The 18,329-nt window shown below is 45.6% G+C and overlaps 1 protein-coding gene across 1 annotated transcript in view; it reads left to right on the forward strand.

Annotated features, from left to right (window-relative positions):
• The first annotated feature begins 1,220 nt into the window (after positions 1 to 1,220).
• MYL10 (myosin light chain 10) overlaps positions 1,221 to 18,329 on the forward strand; it is an 18,253-nt gene continuing 1,144 nt past the window's right edge. The window contains exons 1-6 of the mRNA XM_042442215.1: positions 1,221 to 1,306; positions 7,474 to 7,563; positions 8,797 to 8,872; positions 9,341 to 9,445; positions 11,880 to 11,958; positions 17,662 to 17,710. Coding sequence (XP_042298149.1) covers positions 1,304 to 1,306; positions 7,474 to 7,563; positions 8,797 to 8,872; positions 9,341 to 9,445; positions 11,880 to 11,958; positions 17,662 to 17,710 — 402 coding nt within the window. The 5' untranslated portion in view covers positions 1,221 to 1,303. The remainder of the gene's footprint in view (positions 1,307 to 7,473; positions 7,564 to 8,796; positions 8,873 to 9,340; positions 9,446 to 11,879; positions 11,959 to 17,661; positions 17,711 to 18,329) is intronic.

The raw sequence follows: 18,329 nt of genomic DNA on the forward strand, positions 1-18,329 counted from the left end.
GCACCTTTGAGAACGCCATTTGCAGCATAAGCTTTGGTAGCCTGAGTACTTCATCAGATGCATGTTGAAACTTGTGCAGCCTGTGGGCCATATGTGGCCAATGGGGACCTTTCATGTGCCTCCCCTACCCCCGCCACAGGGTCCCCATCTAGGGTTGCCATATCCTGCTGTGGGGCGGGACAATAGCAGTTTGGGCGGTGCTGTCCCGGTCCCGGTCCGGTTTGGCACCCAAACCGGGACGGCCCCACCCACCGCAGTCACCTCAGCCCCCGCGGCGGCTCCAAGGCCTTGCTGAGGCCTTGGAGGGCTCTCCGCGGTTGGAGCTCCAGCTGCGGAGACGCTCCCTCCTGTTGGACCTTTAAAATGTTGGACCTTTTTTTTAAATTTCCTGGCCAGGAATTTTTTTTTAAAAGGTCCTACATTTTAAAACATTGTCCTACATTTGTCCCGGTTTCGAGGTCCTCGGGGATGGCAACCCTAACTCTATAGTTCCCTCTCTTATATGAGATTTCTTATTCTAAGATTCACTCCCCAAACTCCATTCACCATTAAAGGACTCTATAGTTTCCTCTCTTATAAGATTTCTTATGCCAAGAGTCAGTCTCCAGACGCCATTCGCCATCAAAGGGCTCTGCAGTTCCTTCTCTTATATTAGATTGGTCAATTTCCCCATCTCTGCAAATTCATTAAGCTTTATAAGCTTAATGGGACTTGCAGTTTGAGGTGGTCTTTTGAATTTCTGTCTCCTGTTCGGGGAATAGTATTAAGGAATTGCCAGTGCCCCCTTCATGAACTACAAATCCCAGGGTTCGATATTTTTATTTATTTAGATAGAATGGAGGTTGAGCAGTTAAAGCATCATCGTTGAGAGTTCCTGCATGGCATGGAGTCAGACTGGATGTGGTCTCTGTGATCAGACCACTATAACTACATTATATACATATCCCTTTTCTCTTTTTAAGGCTATGTGGGTGAACATTTCCCCATCTTGTCCTATGAAGATGTCTCTGGTCAATGAAATGCCACTTTGGAAGAGCTCTGAAAAGCACTAGTGCCCCCAGAAAGGCATTTCACCCTCACCCAACGTGGTTTCAGCTTTCTTGTTCTACTTATATGCGGTGTTAATGCTATGGAAGTAAACCTAGCGAGGGGCTGGAAATGCCTGGAATGGCATGGAGGTCCAGTTGGCGCTATTGTCTAAACTCGGAGCCAGCATACTTTGCCCCCCTGGAATAAGCCTATATATAGAGGGACAATACTCATTGTCTGGGGTTGGTGGGCAGAGAAGGTGAAGAACGTCGGCATGGTAAGGGGTTCTTTCTTTTTCTTTCATCTGTCCTTTTTGTTCGTTCCCCCTTTCTCTCTCTACCTGTCTTACTCTCTTTCTTGTACAGTGGATTCTTCTTATCCGCTAGGGTTTAGTTCCAGGATCCTGCAAAACCAAGCCCCATTAAATACAATGTCCCCAGGGTTGTGGTACAATGCTCAGGCCACGCTGGCTCTCATTCGTAGGGTCAAAAGTGTTCGGGTCGCCATAAATCAGAAATGACTTGAAGGCCAGATACGAGTGGACGAGGCCATGCATGGTTCTCCCTCTTTGTATTTTATCCTCACAACAAACCTGTGAGGTAGATCAGACTGAAAGGTGGTGAGCGGACCAAAGCAGCCTTCAGAGCTGAGTAAGGGATTTGAACTGAGATCTTCCACTCTTTAGTCTAGCCATTTAACCACTAGTGGAAATGTTGTTTCTAACTCCAGCCCACTTGCAATACGTGAGCTGCGGTTCCTGAGGACCGAATTAGGACCAGCTCTTGCTTTGCTGTCTGAGCCACTTTTTCTGCCTGAAGAGCAGGTACGGGAATCAGAGAAGTGTCTGGTTGTGTTGCCATATGAAAACGCACAATGTTGCCATCATCCATTGAGAACTGTCTCCCCAAAAATCTCAGTGGACGATGCCATCATGGTGCCGCTATTTAGGGGAACATATGCAATGCAGAAAAGCAACACCTCAAGACTTGACGCACGATGATGGGTTCTCCATTATCTTGGAGGAAAGTAACCAACATGGTTGGTGTTGCGTGCCTTCAAGTCATGGAGACCCTACGGTGATCCTATCACAGGGTTTTCTTGGAAGGATTTGTTCAGAGATGCCCTTGCCTTCCTCTGAGGCCAAGAGAAAGTGACGTGCCCAAGGCTACCCAGTGGGTTTCCATGGCAGAGCAGGGAATATTTGAACCCTGGTTTCCCAGAGTCCTAGTCCAACACTGAAACCACTACACTACACTGGCAACTACAGCACTGGTTATGACCCTATATGGCTTGGATGCATCGTACCCGAAGAATCACATCTCTGATGGTCCTGATCCCACCACCAGGCAATGGTGATGGTCTTGGCCCCATCACCAGGTTGATGGTGACGGTCCTGGTCCCACCACAAAGTGATGGTAATGGCCCTGGTCCCATCACCATCACAGGTGAGCTTGAGGAAGATGCAAGAGAGCACTTTCCCAGTGTTGGCTGTTTGAGAGTGTCGACCGTCTACATGATGCCTGCACTCGATTCTGAGCTTTTGCCCCCGAGTCCACACTTAAATAACTCACCTTACTGTGAGTTTTTGGCTCTCTTCTCAGTGATAATGGCGACAACCTTCAATGCAGGTGCAAGTTACTCCTAGAGCAAGATCTTTAGTGTTGATAGTATGGTTGGGTACCTTATTCAGACCTCAGCCACAGTGCCAGGAGAGGCGTGGGGATGGGTGAGAAGGCAGTCACCTACTGTTGTCTGTGAGAGCCATAAACCCACAGCAAAAGAGAGCGGGTAAAGGGGGAAATACTTCGGGGACAGCCGAGAATATTTTGGCACCCTAAGCCAGGGATTCACCCATTGCTTATTCTGCTACGGCGACGACAGCTACCTTGCAAATATATATATATATATATATATATATATATATATATATATATATATTCGGAAGCATCCTGAGTCCCAGGGAAGTGTCTGCTGCTTCTAAAACGGTGGAAGGCAACTGGCGTGGAAGGCGAGGGCTTTGCTCCAAGCCTGCATAATGATGGCAATATTCTTAATGAAAGCAACCTGAGGATGTTGATACATAAGGAAATGATCGCTCTTTATTAATCAGAGCGAAATGCACATGTAATTATGCTAAATGAACTCTGCAGGGAGGTTTTCCATTCCCAGAGCCCCCCGCCTGCCCCACCGCCGCCACCCCACCTCTCACACTTTACGATGTCTTAAAGGGTTTATAAATATTACCGAGGTTTTATGGCATCGTAATGTTTCAGCTCCCCGGTAATGCCACTTTCAAAGGATTAGCCGGAGACAAAACACGGTTGTCAGAAATGGCACAATAATAATTACAAGTTGTAGCCGTCCTGTAATGCAGGGAGAGGAGGAAGGAAGGGAAGCCTAAATGTGCAGACCACACATATTGGATATTTTATATCAACACAGCTGAAATAGGGCAGACCAAGGGATGAGGAGACTCTCTTGGCCCGGCTCTATGAAGTCTAGAGAAACTTGGAGGGCCAGCCCTGCCGTTTGACAGAGTTGGGCAATTGCTTAATATGATGGAGTTCAGGAAAGGAGGCAGCAATGAAAAAGAGCAAAGAAAACCCCATAAAAGCCCACGACTGCAAACAGCAAAAGCAACAAACCACAAACAAACAAGATGGAAATGATGACGGAAATCCCGGTGGGGATGTCACCTCTTTGTAAATGGAGTTTGTGAGCAGACATAGCCACCCTTCCAAGTCCTATTCTGATTCCTTGACCACAGTCTCCTTTCCGATTAATAACCAAGACAAAGTATGGACAAACCTTTAACCATAGTTTTTTGTGGGGTTTTCGGGGCTCTGTGCCCATGTTCTACAAGAGTTTATTCCTGATGTTTCACCAGCATCTGTGGCAGTGGCATCTTCAGAGATGTCTTAAGATGCCAGCCACAGCTGCTGGCAAAACATCAGAAACAAACTCTTCTAGAACATGGCCTCATAGCCCCCAAAAAGCTATGGATGCTGGCCATGAAAGCCTTCGACTTCACATGTTTCAATGTCCTCATTGTCGTTGTTGTGTGCCTTCAAGTCATTTTGGACTTATGGTGACGTTAAGGTGAACGCAGCATGGTGAAGTGGTTTGCGCATCGGACTATGGCCCGGGACACCTGAGTTCGAATACTGGCTCGGCTGTGGAAATCTAGTGGGTCACTTTGGGTATGTCACAACTCTCCCTGCCACAGTGGTAATGGCAAACCCCTCTGAAGAAACATGCCAAGGTTTGCCTTAGGGTTGATGTAAGTTGGAAAAGACCTGAAGGCACACAGCAGCAGCAACAACATACTGAGGATAGAGCAAACATGTTTTCTGCTGATCCAGAGACTAGGGCATGGAGCAATGGAGTCAAGCTATAGGGAAAGAGATTCCACCTGATAGTAAGAATTTCCTGATAGTAAGAGATGTCTGCTTTGGAGGATGATGGAGTCTCCTTCTTTGAAGGTCTTTAAACAGAGACCGGATGGCCGTCTGTTGCAAGTGTTTTTATTGTGAGTCCCTGCATGGCAGAATGGAGTTGGATTGGATGACCCTTGACATCTAACTCTATGACATCTGAGACGAAATGTAGGCCTGTGATTCTCATGCCACTTTCCCTCTCCTGCATGTTTTTAAAACATCTTTGCTTGACGAAGAAGCCATTTGAAATTTTGCATGGTGCATTTTATGAATTTTGGTTGGCCCAGAAAGGTATCCCTCCTTTTGGATCTTGTTTCATTTTCCTGCATGGCCGACTTGGCTATTCCGAATACATTCTTCATGGGGTTGGGGTGAAGGGGCCCAAAGCATGGGAGTCCTGAAAAGGCCTCATGTAACCAATAGCTGTACTCCTATCCTTATATTATCGGATTGGAGATATAACAGCCCCATGAACAAAAACACATCTGCATTTTAAATCCATCTGCATTTTAGAAATGTACACAGTGGGCTTTCCTCGTTTTTCAAATATGTTGCCCAAGGCGCATGATTGCTTTGAAAGAAGCGCATGCCAAGCATAGAAATGGATGGATGCTTGAAGATGTTAGTCAGAGTAAAATCTCTTATTTGCCTTCAACTAGAAGTCTCAGAATCCTCATCGGGGATTCTGGAAAGTGTAGTACCCAAAGCCATTTTCCCTTCTGGAAATAGAAAGATCTGAAGGACCTTTGGTTATTTAGGGTTGTCCGGGATGGACCCTAAACTGTCCTCTCCTTGCCCCTTCTTTTAGGGAGAATAAAGCGGTAGACAGTCGCCAGATAGAAAGCCTATTATTTTGCATGTGGGAAAATACCTCCTCCTCCTCCTCCTCGATGAATCCAACTGCTCCGTGCTACAAAAGATCTGGAAAACAAAATCCCCCCCTTTTCCCCTCCATTCCCGAATACCCGAGCGTCACCTCATTGGCATTTGTCGTGACTTCATCCACCGAGACGCTCGGATTAGAGTTATCGTCTAATTATAGCCGGATTGCAAAAGAAATATATGATCAGGGGGATGGAATGCTGTCCATAAAAGGCGAGGATCGAACAAATGGCAAAGCCGCCGGGTGGGAAAGGAATCCCGGGGGAGAGAGGATCAAAGTTGCAGGCCCCCAAAGCATTTCTTTAGGGGCAATGCTTTGGCCTCACTGTTCATCATATAAACTGCCTGGCATTTTAACCATGGCAGTGACTTTATTTTTTTAAAGAGAGTATCCTAACAGTTCCTAGCGATCCACTATGAATGTGATTGTTGTTGTGTGCCTTCCAGTCATTTCCAACTTATGGTAACCCTAAGGCAACCATACCATGAAGTTTTTCTGGCATGATTTGTTCAGAGGTGGGTTGTTGCCCTTGCCTTCTTCGGTGGTTGAGAGAGCGTGACTTGCTCAAGGCCCATGGCTGAGCGTGGATTCAAGCCCTGGTCTTCAGAGTCATTGTCCAACGCTCAAACCATAGGCATTTATAGGGAAATCATTCCCAGCGTCTTCTCCAATCTGGGCCAAAGAGGGCAACTGGGCCAAAGATCTCATTCCTTAAGAGCTGCTTTCGATTGCTTTGCACAAGAGGAACTGTGGTTGTTGTTGTGCCTTCAAGGAGTTTCCAACTCATGCTAACCCTAAAGCGACCCAAACATGAGGTTTTCTTGGCAAAATTTTTTCAAAGGGCATTGGCCTTTGCCTCCTTCTGAGAAAGTGTAACTTACCTGGGATCAAACCCAGTGATTTTGCGTAGCCAAGAGGGGATTCGAACCCTGGTCTCTAGAATGTAGTCACTCAAACCTATGCACCACACTGGCTCTCATAAAAAAAGATAATCCAACAATATTAAAGGCTGACCAGCAGATACACCAAACCAGAGGCTAGCGGGGGAAAGGAGTGGAAAGAATACTCTGTAGTATAGAATCTTATAGTCGTAAAGGACCCTAAAGGCCATATAGTCCAACCCCCTGCCATGCAGGAATGCACAACTAAAACTCTGGAGAGATCCCCATCCAAACTATGTTTAAAGACCTCCAAAGAAGGAGAATCCGCTTCCCTCCAAGGCAATCTATTCCACCATTGAATGGCTTTTACAGTAAAAGCACAACAACCTCAAAACGCTTTGAAATGTACAGCTACAGGGTGAAAATTGCAAAGTAAGGAGGCAAGGAGGGTCATTATTTGCTCTTGCATGCCAGGAGGAAATAGCTGAGGATTTGCAACCGATATAGACACACGGACATATATTTTAACTAGGTTTCCCGGGTGGGAATTCCTTACATTCCTCCGAGATGATAAGGTCAGGCAGTCAGAGCAAAGGAGGACAGCGGACCGAGGGAAAGGAGAGGAGAAATCGGCACAAGAGCAAGGAAAGATCAGATCTAGAGACGAGTGGGAGCGGATGGTTAAAGAAAAGCAAGATGTTCTAAAGCCTTACTACACCGCTTTGGAAAACGGGAGGAGAAATGCTCCAAGTAGATGCAAGGCGACACAATTTCATTCCGCAAAGGCACCACAAAACGCAGGACATTGCAAAACAAAATGCAAAATAAAATAAAATAAAAAGACTCATATAAATATTGGCCTGATACAGACAGGCCAAAATAAAGCTGCTTCGAGTCACTTTGCAAGTATGCTGTTTAAATGATATATGCATCCTGAGTCCAGAAGCCACACAAAAGCCACACTCCAGTCTTAAGGACTGGAGTGCAGCTTTGGTGCAGCTTCCAGACTCTTAGGACGAATGCATCATTGAAACACCATACCTCCAAAGTGACCTGAAGCAGCTTTATTTTGGCCTGTCTGTATAGGGCCATACATTCATTTGCAGCTATGTTGCATAAACTGTACCTTGTTATGTACTCGGCTGTGTTTTTCGGATGAAACATCTCATTTTGGAGACAGGGTTCAGCCACAGTGTTGCGGTGGTCCTCATGTTATGACGGTCTACCTTTTTGAATGTTGCAGGCCCCCAAAATGGCACGGCACAAGAAGGAAGGCGGCGGCTCCAACGTGTTCTCCATGTTCGATCAGAGCCAGATTCAGGAATTCAAAGAGGTACAATCTCTTTAACTCTGCGGTGGGTTGTCTTGGCCAACAACGGGGTCTGTTTTCAATGTGATCTGTAGGACAAATCGATCCCAGTTACTCGGTTCTCCCTTATTCTTGGTTTGGCTTGGCTGGACAGTTCTTGATTTGATGAAGAAATGTATTCATTTTTGCAAATATTTGGGTACGTACGTACCGTCAAATTACCGTTGGCTTATGACAACCCCATTAATTTCATAGGGTTTCTTGGGCAAGGAATCCTCACAGGTGGATTTACCATGTTCTTTCCACTGAAATATATCCTGCAGCACCTGGTATTCCTTGATGGCCTCCCATCCAAGCCCTAACCACCACTGACCCTGTTTAGCTTCCAAGATCAAACCATCTGAATAACTATCGGTAAGATGCTCTGAGAGCCTTTCGGGCTGAAGAGCAGGGTATAAATACTGTAAATCAATCAATCAGTCAATCAGTCAATCAATGGGATCTGGAGCCTTCAAGGTATTTAATATCCCACAGCGCTTTAACTGCCACGGCTCAATGCTATGGAATTCTGGGCATTGTAGTTTGGTGAGACATTTAGCCTCCTTTGCCAGAGAGCTCTGGTGCCACCACAAACTATATGGCAGTTCAAGTGGTGTCAAACTGGACTATTTCTCCAGTGCGGGTGCAGCCTAAAGATCAAGTGTAGTGGGGTGTAGGCTGGGTTCAGACATGCTAGTATACTCTGGGAGCAACTCAGAGTATTCTGGCCCCAACACTGCCCCAGTGTCCTCTCATTACCTTGGGCACTCTGTGGCGATGCTGGGTGGCTGTTCACACATGTCATCCTGCTGTGCCACACATTGCCGCTGGTGGGACTTGCTTGCTCTGAGGCCACAACAAGGCATCCAGAACCAACCACATGGATGGATGCCTTGTTCTCAGTGCATGAGTGCGTCTCCGGGTAGCATGTAACAGCTGTCCACCATCACTATGGAGGGGTCTGGATTGTCCTAGAAGATCTGAAGCAAAAGGTGATTTTATTAAAACTATGTTAAGAGTGGTACAGAGCAGGTTTACTGCCAAACTGGCCATACGTCATTTGGACCAGAACAGGGACTGGGCCCTGCATTGTCCGAAATGATCACCAAAAAGACACAGGGAGGATGTTTTATTTGACCCATGCGGACAAGGCCCACAATTGAAGGTCTACTGTCCTCTTGGGTACAAGCAATGATCTCCTCTTTGGTTCCTTCACAGGCATTCACAATTATGGACCAGAACCGAGACGGCTTCATCGACAAGGCTGACCTGAGGGATACCTTTGCTGCGCTGGGTAAAAACAACAACAACAGAATTGCTACGTACATTAATCTAAAGGGCTTTTAGATGTACAATCTTAGAAGCACAAAGAAGATCTCCACATTTGAAGCTTGGACTTTTGTGGACTGATTTATTTGCAGATTTGATTAACGTGTTTTAGTTTGTGTAAGCTGCTTTGTGTCCCAATTTGGGGGTGGAAAGTGGGATATCATCATCATCATCATCATCATCATCATCATCATCATCATCATCATCTCTCTAGGAATCTCTAAAGGACCCAGGAGTACTAGAGAAAACACTTCTCTAGGCATTTGTAGGTCCTCCAACATGTTTCTATGGTCAACTTCCAGCAAATGTTGAACATAGAGTTGCGCTGGAGAATCTAGAGATTCCTAGAAGGGTGTCCTCTCAGGTTAAATTTTTAAATAGGCAATGGATTTTTCTTTTAATCTTGTATAAGACAAATGATGTTGTGTCACAGGTCGCATGAACGTCAAGAATGAAGAGTTGGAAGAGATGATCAAGGAAGCCCCGGGTGCCATTAACTTCACCGTCTTCCTCACCATGTTTGGAGAGAAGCTCAAAGGTATGGGACAACAAGAAACAGAATGGTCTGTCTGGCGCATACATCTCCTTCATGGCTCGGGCTATCTGAAGGACCATATTCTCCCCATATGAACTTGCCCATGTTTTGAGATCTGGGGAGACCCTCTGGGGAGGTCCGACAATCCCCCAAGACCCCTTTGGTGGGAACACAGAAGCCAGGGCCTTCTTGGTGGCTGCTCCAGGGCCTTGTGTAATGTGCTGGATTTCTTGTTTTCTTTGGTTGTAATGGTTGATGCTTTTAAACAATGTATAATCATTTCACAATCTAAATACTTAGATTGCATACTGTGAATTTTTATCTATGGTAGTTGTTATCAGTTGCCTTGAATCGTGAACTGGAGAAATGCCCCGACTCTCCAGTTTTAGTGGGTCATCTCCAGGAAAGAAGAAAGGGCTGCATGCAGATTTCTATCTCTGCCAGTTGGTGACTTTGGCCAAGTCACACTCTCTCGGCCTCAGAGGATGGCCATGGCAAACCCCTTTGGAAGAAACTCACCAAGAAAACCCTATGAGAGGTCCTCCTTAGGTCACCATAAGTCAGAAACGACTCGAAGGCACACAACAGCAATTACAAAGTCATGCCCCAAACAGGAGAATATGTCCTCCCTGTACGCTTGCATCTCTGTGTGCGAACTGCTGACTGTGGTTAGTACTTAATTCGCTACACATCTTACCAGGGGCCATACTGTAGATCTCAGGTTGTCACCTGGAAGTGTGGGATGATCCTGAACTGGCCACCCTCATCAGCTCCCATAAACTCCTTTGCTCTCTTTCTAACTAGTCTGCATCCCGAAACAATCTTTAGTAAGTCTTTAAGTAAGGGGCTCTTCCACACCCTTGCGCCCATTTGGCGGTGGCGGGAGAAGCGCAAGAAGGAGGAGGTTGCGCTCCATCTTCCTCCTGGACGTCCAGCTTTGAAGTGGCAACCATTCCCTTTTGATTAACCGATGCATCAAGTGGTCTCTTTGAAGGCGGGCGGCATCTCCGTGTGGGATACAAATTGCATTTCTTCCGACCCTTTGTAGAGCGGAGCGGCCCATGTGGTTGGCATTAGCACACAGCAATGCTTTTTTGTCGTTGTTGTTGTTGTTGTGGAGTGTGGGCCGCTTTTGGGGGGAGAAGTTTTCTTTCTTTTCTGCTCAAGTGCTCATCTGGCGTTGGAAGGCCAGGAACTTGCTCCCTGAATCCCAATCTCATCTCTCCCCCTGAATAACTGTTAGCCTTTGAGTTGACTTTGACTCATGACAACCCTGTACATGAGACACCTGCATGACCTCTGTCTTCTACCGTTCCTTGGCTAAGTCTATCCATCTGCTATGTACTGCACCTCTTTTTCTCCTACTTTCTACCTTTCCTAGCTATGGGCCCAAACAGACAGGCCAAAATAAAGCTGCTTCGGGTCACTTTGGAGGTATGCTGTTTAAATCATGCATGCATCCTAAGAGTCCGGAAGCCATGCCAAATCCATGCTCCAGTCCTAAGGTGCAGCTTTAGTGCAGCTTCTGGCCTCTTAAGATGTGTGTGTCATTTAAACAGCATACCTCCAAAGTGACCCGAAGCAGCTTTATTTTGGCCTGTCTGTTCGGGCCCAATATTGCCTTTTCTAATGAATCTCATTTAGGCTGCATCTACACTGCGGAAATAATCTAGGTTGACACCACTTTAACTGCCATAGATCCATGCTATGGAATTCTGGGCACTGTAGTTTTGTGAGATTTTTCTGTCGAGAGAGATCTGGTGCCACTTGTTGTGTGCCTGAAAGCCGTTTCCGACTTATGGCAACCCTATGGCAAACCTATCATGGGTGTTCTTGGCAAGACTGGTTCAGGGGTGGTTTGGCATTGCCTTCCCTTGAAGCTGTGAGAGTGTGACTCACCCAATATCATCCAGTGGGTTTCATGGTTGAGTTGGGAATTGAACCGGGGTCTCCAAAGTCATAGCCCAACACTCAAACCACATTGTGAGAGCTGAAAATCCTCGACAAAACAGCAGGTAAAAGGGGAACTGGAGGGGGTGTGTGTGCGCAGAATACTTTAGAGACAACTTGAAGTATTCTAGCAAGTGAAGGCAAGCCCTAGAACACAAACCTATTACAAGAAAAGAGATTCCAAGAAGAATGTAAAAGCTGTTGAAGATTGGAATAGATTGCATCCGAGGGTGATGATCACTCCATCTTTGAAAGTCTTTCAGCAGAGGTATTTCATGGGCCTTTTTCAGGAGTGCTTGAGCTGTGTATTCCTGCATGGAAGGAGGTTGGACTGGATGGCCCTTGGGATCCCCCCAACTGTATGATTTTATTCATATGTTTGGCTGCTGGTCCTGCTGCGTATGGAAATCATGATGTGATACATGTCTGAACCATGTGCTAAAGGAGTATTTAAAAATATTAAGGCCTCTGCTTGTTCCCCTTCTAGGCACGGATCCAGAAGAGATCATTCTGAACGCCTTTCGGGTTTTCGACCGAGAAGGAAAAGGTTACGTGAAAGCCGACTAGTAAGTTGTTGTGGCTTTTGTTATAAAAATGACCCATTCCCTTCCCTTTTCATTTGAAATAAATAAAGAGCTGGTCAGGTTTGCATTTCGTCGCCAATTGATGGCACTGTGGAAATGGAGTCTTTAACACTGATCAGTCTAGATCTGTTGAGATGGGCTGGTTTTTAACTCAACAACCATATGATTTCAGTGATCAGGAGATGGTTCATCCAGATCTCTCATAGGTCCTGCCCGCACTAGCCAGGATACCCAGAGTATCCTGGGTCCAGAGATACCCCGACCTCCTATGGTTAACCCAAGCCCTCTGTTCCAATGCCAGGGCTCCTCAGAAGGAGGCACCCATTATCAATAGCATGGCTGGGCACTTTGTTCTGACTTTAGATTGAGCGACATGCTGCCACAGCAAGTGGGACACATAGTGGGACACATGTGCGAACAGCTGCCTAGTGTAGCAACAGAGGTCTGCGGAGCTTCTCAGAAGATCTGGAGCAAAGAGGGGTTTATTTCACACCATTTTAAGAGGGAGAATTCAAAGATATAGCCATGTCAGTCTGTGGAATCAGTATGTAGAGAGATCTTGTAGCACCTATGAGACTCACGGAAAGAAAGACGTTGGCAGCATGAGGTTTGCGTGGACTTCTGTCTACTTCCTCAGATGCGTTTGGTGGAGTGGTACCTGGCTTCCACCTGGCTTTCAGTGAGTCTCAAAGGTACTACAAGACCTCTCTCTGTACTGTTTTAAGAGGAGTGAACCCTGGATTTGGCACTGATCCTCATACTGATGGTTCATGACTGTCTGAATCCCTTCCCTTCATTCTCTTGCTAAAAACCAGTGATATTTCATATGAATCCCAAAACTGGATTGACAAGAGAAGCCCAGGGAGGAAGAGTATGGAGGGAATGGTCGAATTCCTTTGCAGTTGCCCATCCCTGATCAACATCTTGATTGGTTCATACCAATCCATACAATATGAAATGTATTAAAGGCTATAATGTTAAATAAAGCAATAATTCATATTAACATACCGTATATACTTGACTATAAGTCGACCTCTTGTACAAGTCAAAGGCAGGTTTTGGGGCCAAAATGATTATATCAATCAAATATATCATTGATTTCCTACATGAGAGAGGGAGGCTTCTTATTGGAAAGGTTCATTCCCAAAATGTGAGGGGTGACAAGGATGCTCACCTATGCTCTCTCCTTTGGCCTCGACATTTAACACATTGACGTTGCTTCGGTCACAAAGGAAAGCGCAATCCAAAGCAAAAACCTAGGATGAACAAGCACATCTGATCTGAGTTCCAGGCATAGGCTTCATAGAATTCAAAGCACAGTTATGTCCCACCTAAGACTTTCCTGGCTTGCAAACCACAACGCAGTACTTTTCATGGTGCAAAGCATGGTTCAGTCCCAAAGCACAGTTCAGGTGCACGCAGCAAACTTGCCAGGTTTTACCTTTTATTCCCTCTCCCAAACGCCCTCCGCACCAAACTTTGCCGAACGCATGAGACAACGGAACATAATGGTCACTTATGAGACCCGTGGGCAATGTTGATCATTATGAAACCAACCATTAAATCAATCCCGTGACCGTATTTTGAAGCTTGGCTTCCCTTTATATACTTCCAGCGTTTAGACATTTGCCTCTAATTTTTTTTTATATAAAGCGGCTCGCCCATCGCTTTGAAAATCTTGCCCCTTTCAAGACGACGGTTGGTATTCATTAATAGATTTTTTTCGTATGGGGAAAAAAACGGAGGGGGAGTAAAGCCATAGGAGAGTAACTCCCCACCGCCACCAAAAACTGCCCATGCCTAGCCTTTAAATAAAAACCTTTGCCTCATTAACATCCTTTTGGGGGCATTTCGTTTTTTCCACTGCGGGCTTTCACTCCTCGCATGGAAATCTGTGACTCATTTTGGGTGTCTTGGGACTGATTTTGAGTCGGAGGGCAAAGTTTTTCTCCAGCCACATCTATGATGGCGATGGCGATCCAGAGAGAAGGGTCATGGATGCCACCTTGTTGAGCATCCTTGCCAAGTTCGGATGGAACGTCACTGTGCAAAAAGGACTTGTAGTGCCTTTACTAACTGAGCAAAAGAAGTTGCAACACTAGCTTTCATATAGCCAACATGGTGTTGTGGTTTGAGCATTGGACTATGACTCTGGAGACCAGGGTTCGAATCCCAGCTCCGTCATATAAAGCCACTGAGTGACCATGGGCAAGTCATACTCTCTCAACCTCAGAGCATAGCAATGACAAACCACTTCTGAACATAGAGAGGTCTTGTAGCACAAAGAAAGAAGTTGGCAGCATGAGCTTTGGGAGACTTCAGACTACTTCCTCAGATGCATTTAGATGCAATAATAATGATGATGATGATGATGATGTAGAGAGATCTTGCAGCACCTTTGAGACTAACTGAAAGAAAGAAGTTGGCAGCATGAGCTTTCCTAGACTTCACTCTACTTCCTCAGATGCGTTTGGTGGAGTAGAAGCCAGGCATAGACATATAAATGTTATTGGTATATGCGAGGGCGTCAATTCAAATTACAAATCTTTTGTGTATGGAAACAAAATGGCAGGTCCACTTTTAACCCCCTCTGAAGACACTTGAAAGAAAGCCCCATCATAGGGTTGACATAAGTAGGAAATGACTTGAAGGCACACAACGCAGCCATGGAGAGTAACATTATGCTTACAGAGTTATATGGTGGTTGCACTATGCTGCCTTGTCAGTGAATTACAATGTTACGGACCCAAATGTCTGTGCACCTCCGCACAGCAATGCACAATGTGCACCTCTAGTTGCAGTGTTCAATGCACATCTGCACATGGAGTGCACAAGCTCAAGGACAACAATGTGAAGTCGAAGGCCTTCATGGCCAACATCCATAGTTTCTTTGTGGGTTTTTCGGGCGATGTGGCCATGTTATAGAAGAGTTTATTCATGACATTTCGCCAGCATCTGTGCCTTTGGCATCTTCAGAGAATGCTGGCATGGAAGTGAGTGGGGTAGTACCGAACAACACACAGATTAACATGGAAATCACTCCTCCCAACCTAGTCACACAGTGTGTGTGTGTGTGTGTGTGTGTGTGTGTGTGTGTGTGTATACTGTATATATCTACCCCACTCTCTTCCATGCCAGCATTCTCTGAAGATGCCAAAGCCACAGATGCTGGCGAAATGTCAGGAATAAACTCTTCCAGAACATGGCCACGAAGCCTGAAAAACCGTCAAAAAAGCAAGGACACCCCATTCACAATCCTGCTTTCGCAACCTTGGACTGAGTCTGGCCGTTCTCAACTGTAGCTTATTCAGCTTGCGTGTAAACCCAGCGCATATTTTCCACAAGAGGACAAAGACTGGCTTTGGGGGTTGGTCAGGAGAACTGGGAACCATCAGGAGAAGGTTCAGACCTTCCTCCTGCAATGCCAAGGTCCTGGTCCAAGCCAAGCTTACCCAGGGGAGCTGTTAAAAAGAAATATAAGTGCGGAGATCCAACTGCGGACCTCAAAACATCTCATCTCTTTCGGCCCCAAGACTGTGGGCGACCTCTGATGGAAACCATACAAGGATCAAAGCCTTCTCGGAGGCCCATGCGTGACAGCGTCTGCAATGCCACAATGTTCTCCTCAGGCTGCGCTGTGCGCCAGATCATCCCAATTAACCAAACAATTTGTTCCATTTATTTTTTGTATCCAAAGTAGCCTTCTAAGACTTATTTGCAAACCGAAGAATGGACTTCGATATATTTAATTTAAGAAATAAATAAATTAGAGACGCCCGAAACCGATCCCAACAGATACGATCTCTTGCTCCACATCAAGGCCGATGGAAACGATAGAAAATTTATACCATTGTATTATAAATCCAATTTGGGGAGGGGAAATGAATCTATGGTTTCCCTTCTTTCTTTCTTTTTTTGGTCCCACCCAGCCGCCGAAGAAACAAACGGCACGGAAAACAACAACTGCCGAGAGCTCAGAGCTCCTCCGTTCGGAAAATCTGAATCTCCGTTGCTGTATAAAATAAATAATGGAAACTGTGCTGGGTTATTTTCCCCCGTTCCTCCTTATGGCGAACGGTGCCAGAGGCTGACGTCCCCGGCTTTTGAAGCTTAGAATTACATTTGATCCTCCTCGATTCGCCACCCAAAACCCCTCCTTTCCAAACCTTGCTTCAAATTCTTTCCAAAAAATAAACCCCTCCGCTGGATGCAAGTGAATGGAAGATGCCAAACAATGCGGGGCATCTTCATAAATAACATTAAAAGAAAGGCAGGGGGAAATGTATACCTCTTTGGAAGACAAGGTCTGGCTCTTATGGGGAGTTTGGGCTAGAGTAGACCCACTGGAGCAATGGGATCGGATCTGAATGTAGCGGTCGAGTCGACAGAGTTGGTTGGGACTTGCTCTAAGCCAACTCTGTTCAGATACAGGTTGGGTCTTCCTTATCCAGATTTCCTAAATCCAAAATGCTCCAAAATCCAACACGTTTTTCATGGCTGGCTGAGACAGTGATACCTTTCCTTTCGGATAGTGCAGTGTATCCCAACTTTGTTTCATGCCCAACGTTATTAAACGTATTGTACAAAATTACCTTCGGGTTATGTGTTATAAATGGATTTCATGTTGAGACTTAACTCCCGCTTCCAAGATATCTCAATATGTAGATGCAAATACACTCATCCCTCCATATTTGCAGCTTTGATATTTGCGGCTTTGGTTATTCACAGATTGGATTAACATTCTCTAGCAATATCTAGTTCTTCCAGTGCAACTCTATGGTCAACTTTGACTAAAAGTTGCACTGGAGGACCTAGAGATTCCTAGAGAGAATACCCTACTAGGCCTTTGTAGCTCCTCCGGTGCAGTTCTATGGTCAGTGTCTGTCGGACAGTGGCCACAGAGTTGCCCTGGAGGACCTAGAGATTCCCAGAGAGAAGACTCTACTAGGTCTTTGTAGCTCCTCCAGCGCAGTTCTATGGCCAGTGTCTGTTGGACGTTGACCACAGAGTTGCACTGAAAGACCTAGAGATTCCTAGAGAGAATAGCCTACTAGGCCTTTGTAGTTTCTCCAGTGCAGTCCTATGGTCAGTGTCTGTTGGACATTGACTACAGAGTTGCAACAGAGGACCCAGAGATTCCTAGAGAGAATACCCTACTAGGCCTTTGTAGCTCCTCTGGTGCAGTTCTATGGCCAGTGTCTGTCGGACAGTGTCTTGACCACAGAGTTGCCCTGGAGGACCATTCCTAGAGAGAAGACTCTACTAGGCCTCTGTAGCATCTCCAGGGCAGTCCTATGCTCAGTGTCTGCCAGACGTTGACCACAGAGTTGTACTAGAGGATCTAGAGATTCCTAGAGAGGTGTCCTCTCAGGTAAAAACATAGTGTTTTTGTTATTTGCTGTTTTTCCATATTCACGGGGGTCTTGTGCCCCTAACCCTAGTGAATATGGAGAGACAAGTGTACTCCAAAATCCAATTGTTTCCCCCTCAAAATCCAAAATACTTGTGGTCCCAAGCAGATAAGTGAGGCTCAACCTGTAGTAATTTAATGGAGACTCAAGATAAGGGAGACTCAACCTGTAGTAAATAGGTGTGGTGCCAGTATTTTTGTTAAAGAAATCATGCCCAGGAATACATTTACTGCATTAACTGTGGTACACCTGCATTTTATTTTCTTGTCTCCAGCATGAAAGAAATGCTCATGACGCAGGCGGACCGGTTCACCGATGAGGAGGTAAGAGTGATTTCTGCATGCATAGTTTTGATTTTGGATTCCCTTTGGATTACCCTTCTTTAAAAAATTAACATCTCCAGTATTTGGAAGGAAGGTGTTTACTGTCACTGCAGATGAAGCACAAACATAGCAGGGTCGCCATCTCTTTTTTCCAGAGAGGCAAACTGCAAATCCCAAGAGTCCATAGGATGGAGCCCCAGGACTTAAAGTGGTGTCAAAGTGTGTTATGTTTACAGTGTAGATGCACCGCCAGTGGAAGTTACTCACCATTCAGCAACTAATTCAGCAGGGCTACTCTAATTCTAACTAACCTAGAGGAGGCAGGCTTCAAATGGCCAATTTGAAGAGGAGAACGTAGAGGAAATATATAGGTAGAACAAAATAAGGATGAAAGTAAGCTAATACAGTACTAGGATTTACGGATAGGAATAGATACAGAGTATTATAGATGTGGCATCGAGAATTTTGAAATATACAGAATGTCAATGTGTCCGAGGGAAACAAACAAATCGGCATTTGATAGGAAGGAAGGAAGGAAGGAAGGAAGGAAGGAAGGAAGGAAGGAAGGGTTGTGTGAAGATTGTTATATGTATGTAGATGAAGGTTAGAGTAAGTGGAC

This window comes from Sceloporus undulatus, chromosome 11 (assembly GCF_019175285.1).
Source record: "Sceloporus undulatus isolate JIND9_A2432 ecotype Alabama chromosome 11, SceUnd_v1.1, whole genome shotgun sequence".
Lineage (NCBI taxonomy): Eukaryota > Metazoa > Chordata > Lepidosauria > Squamata > Phrynosomatidae > Sceloporus > Sceloporus undulatus.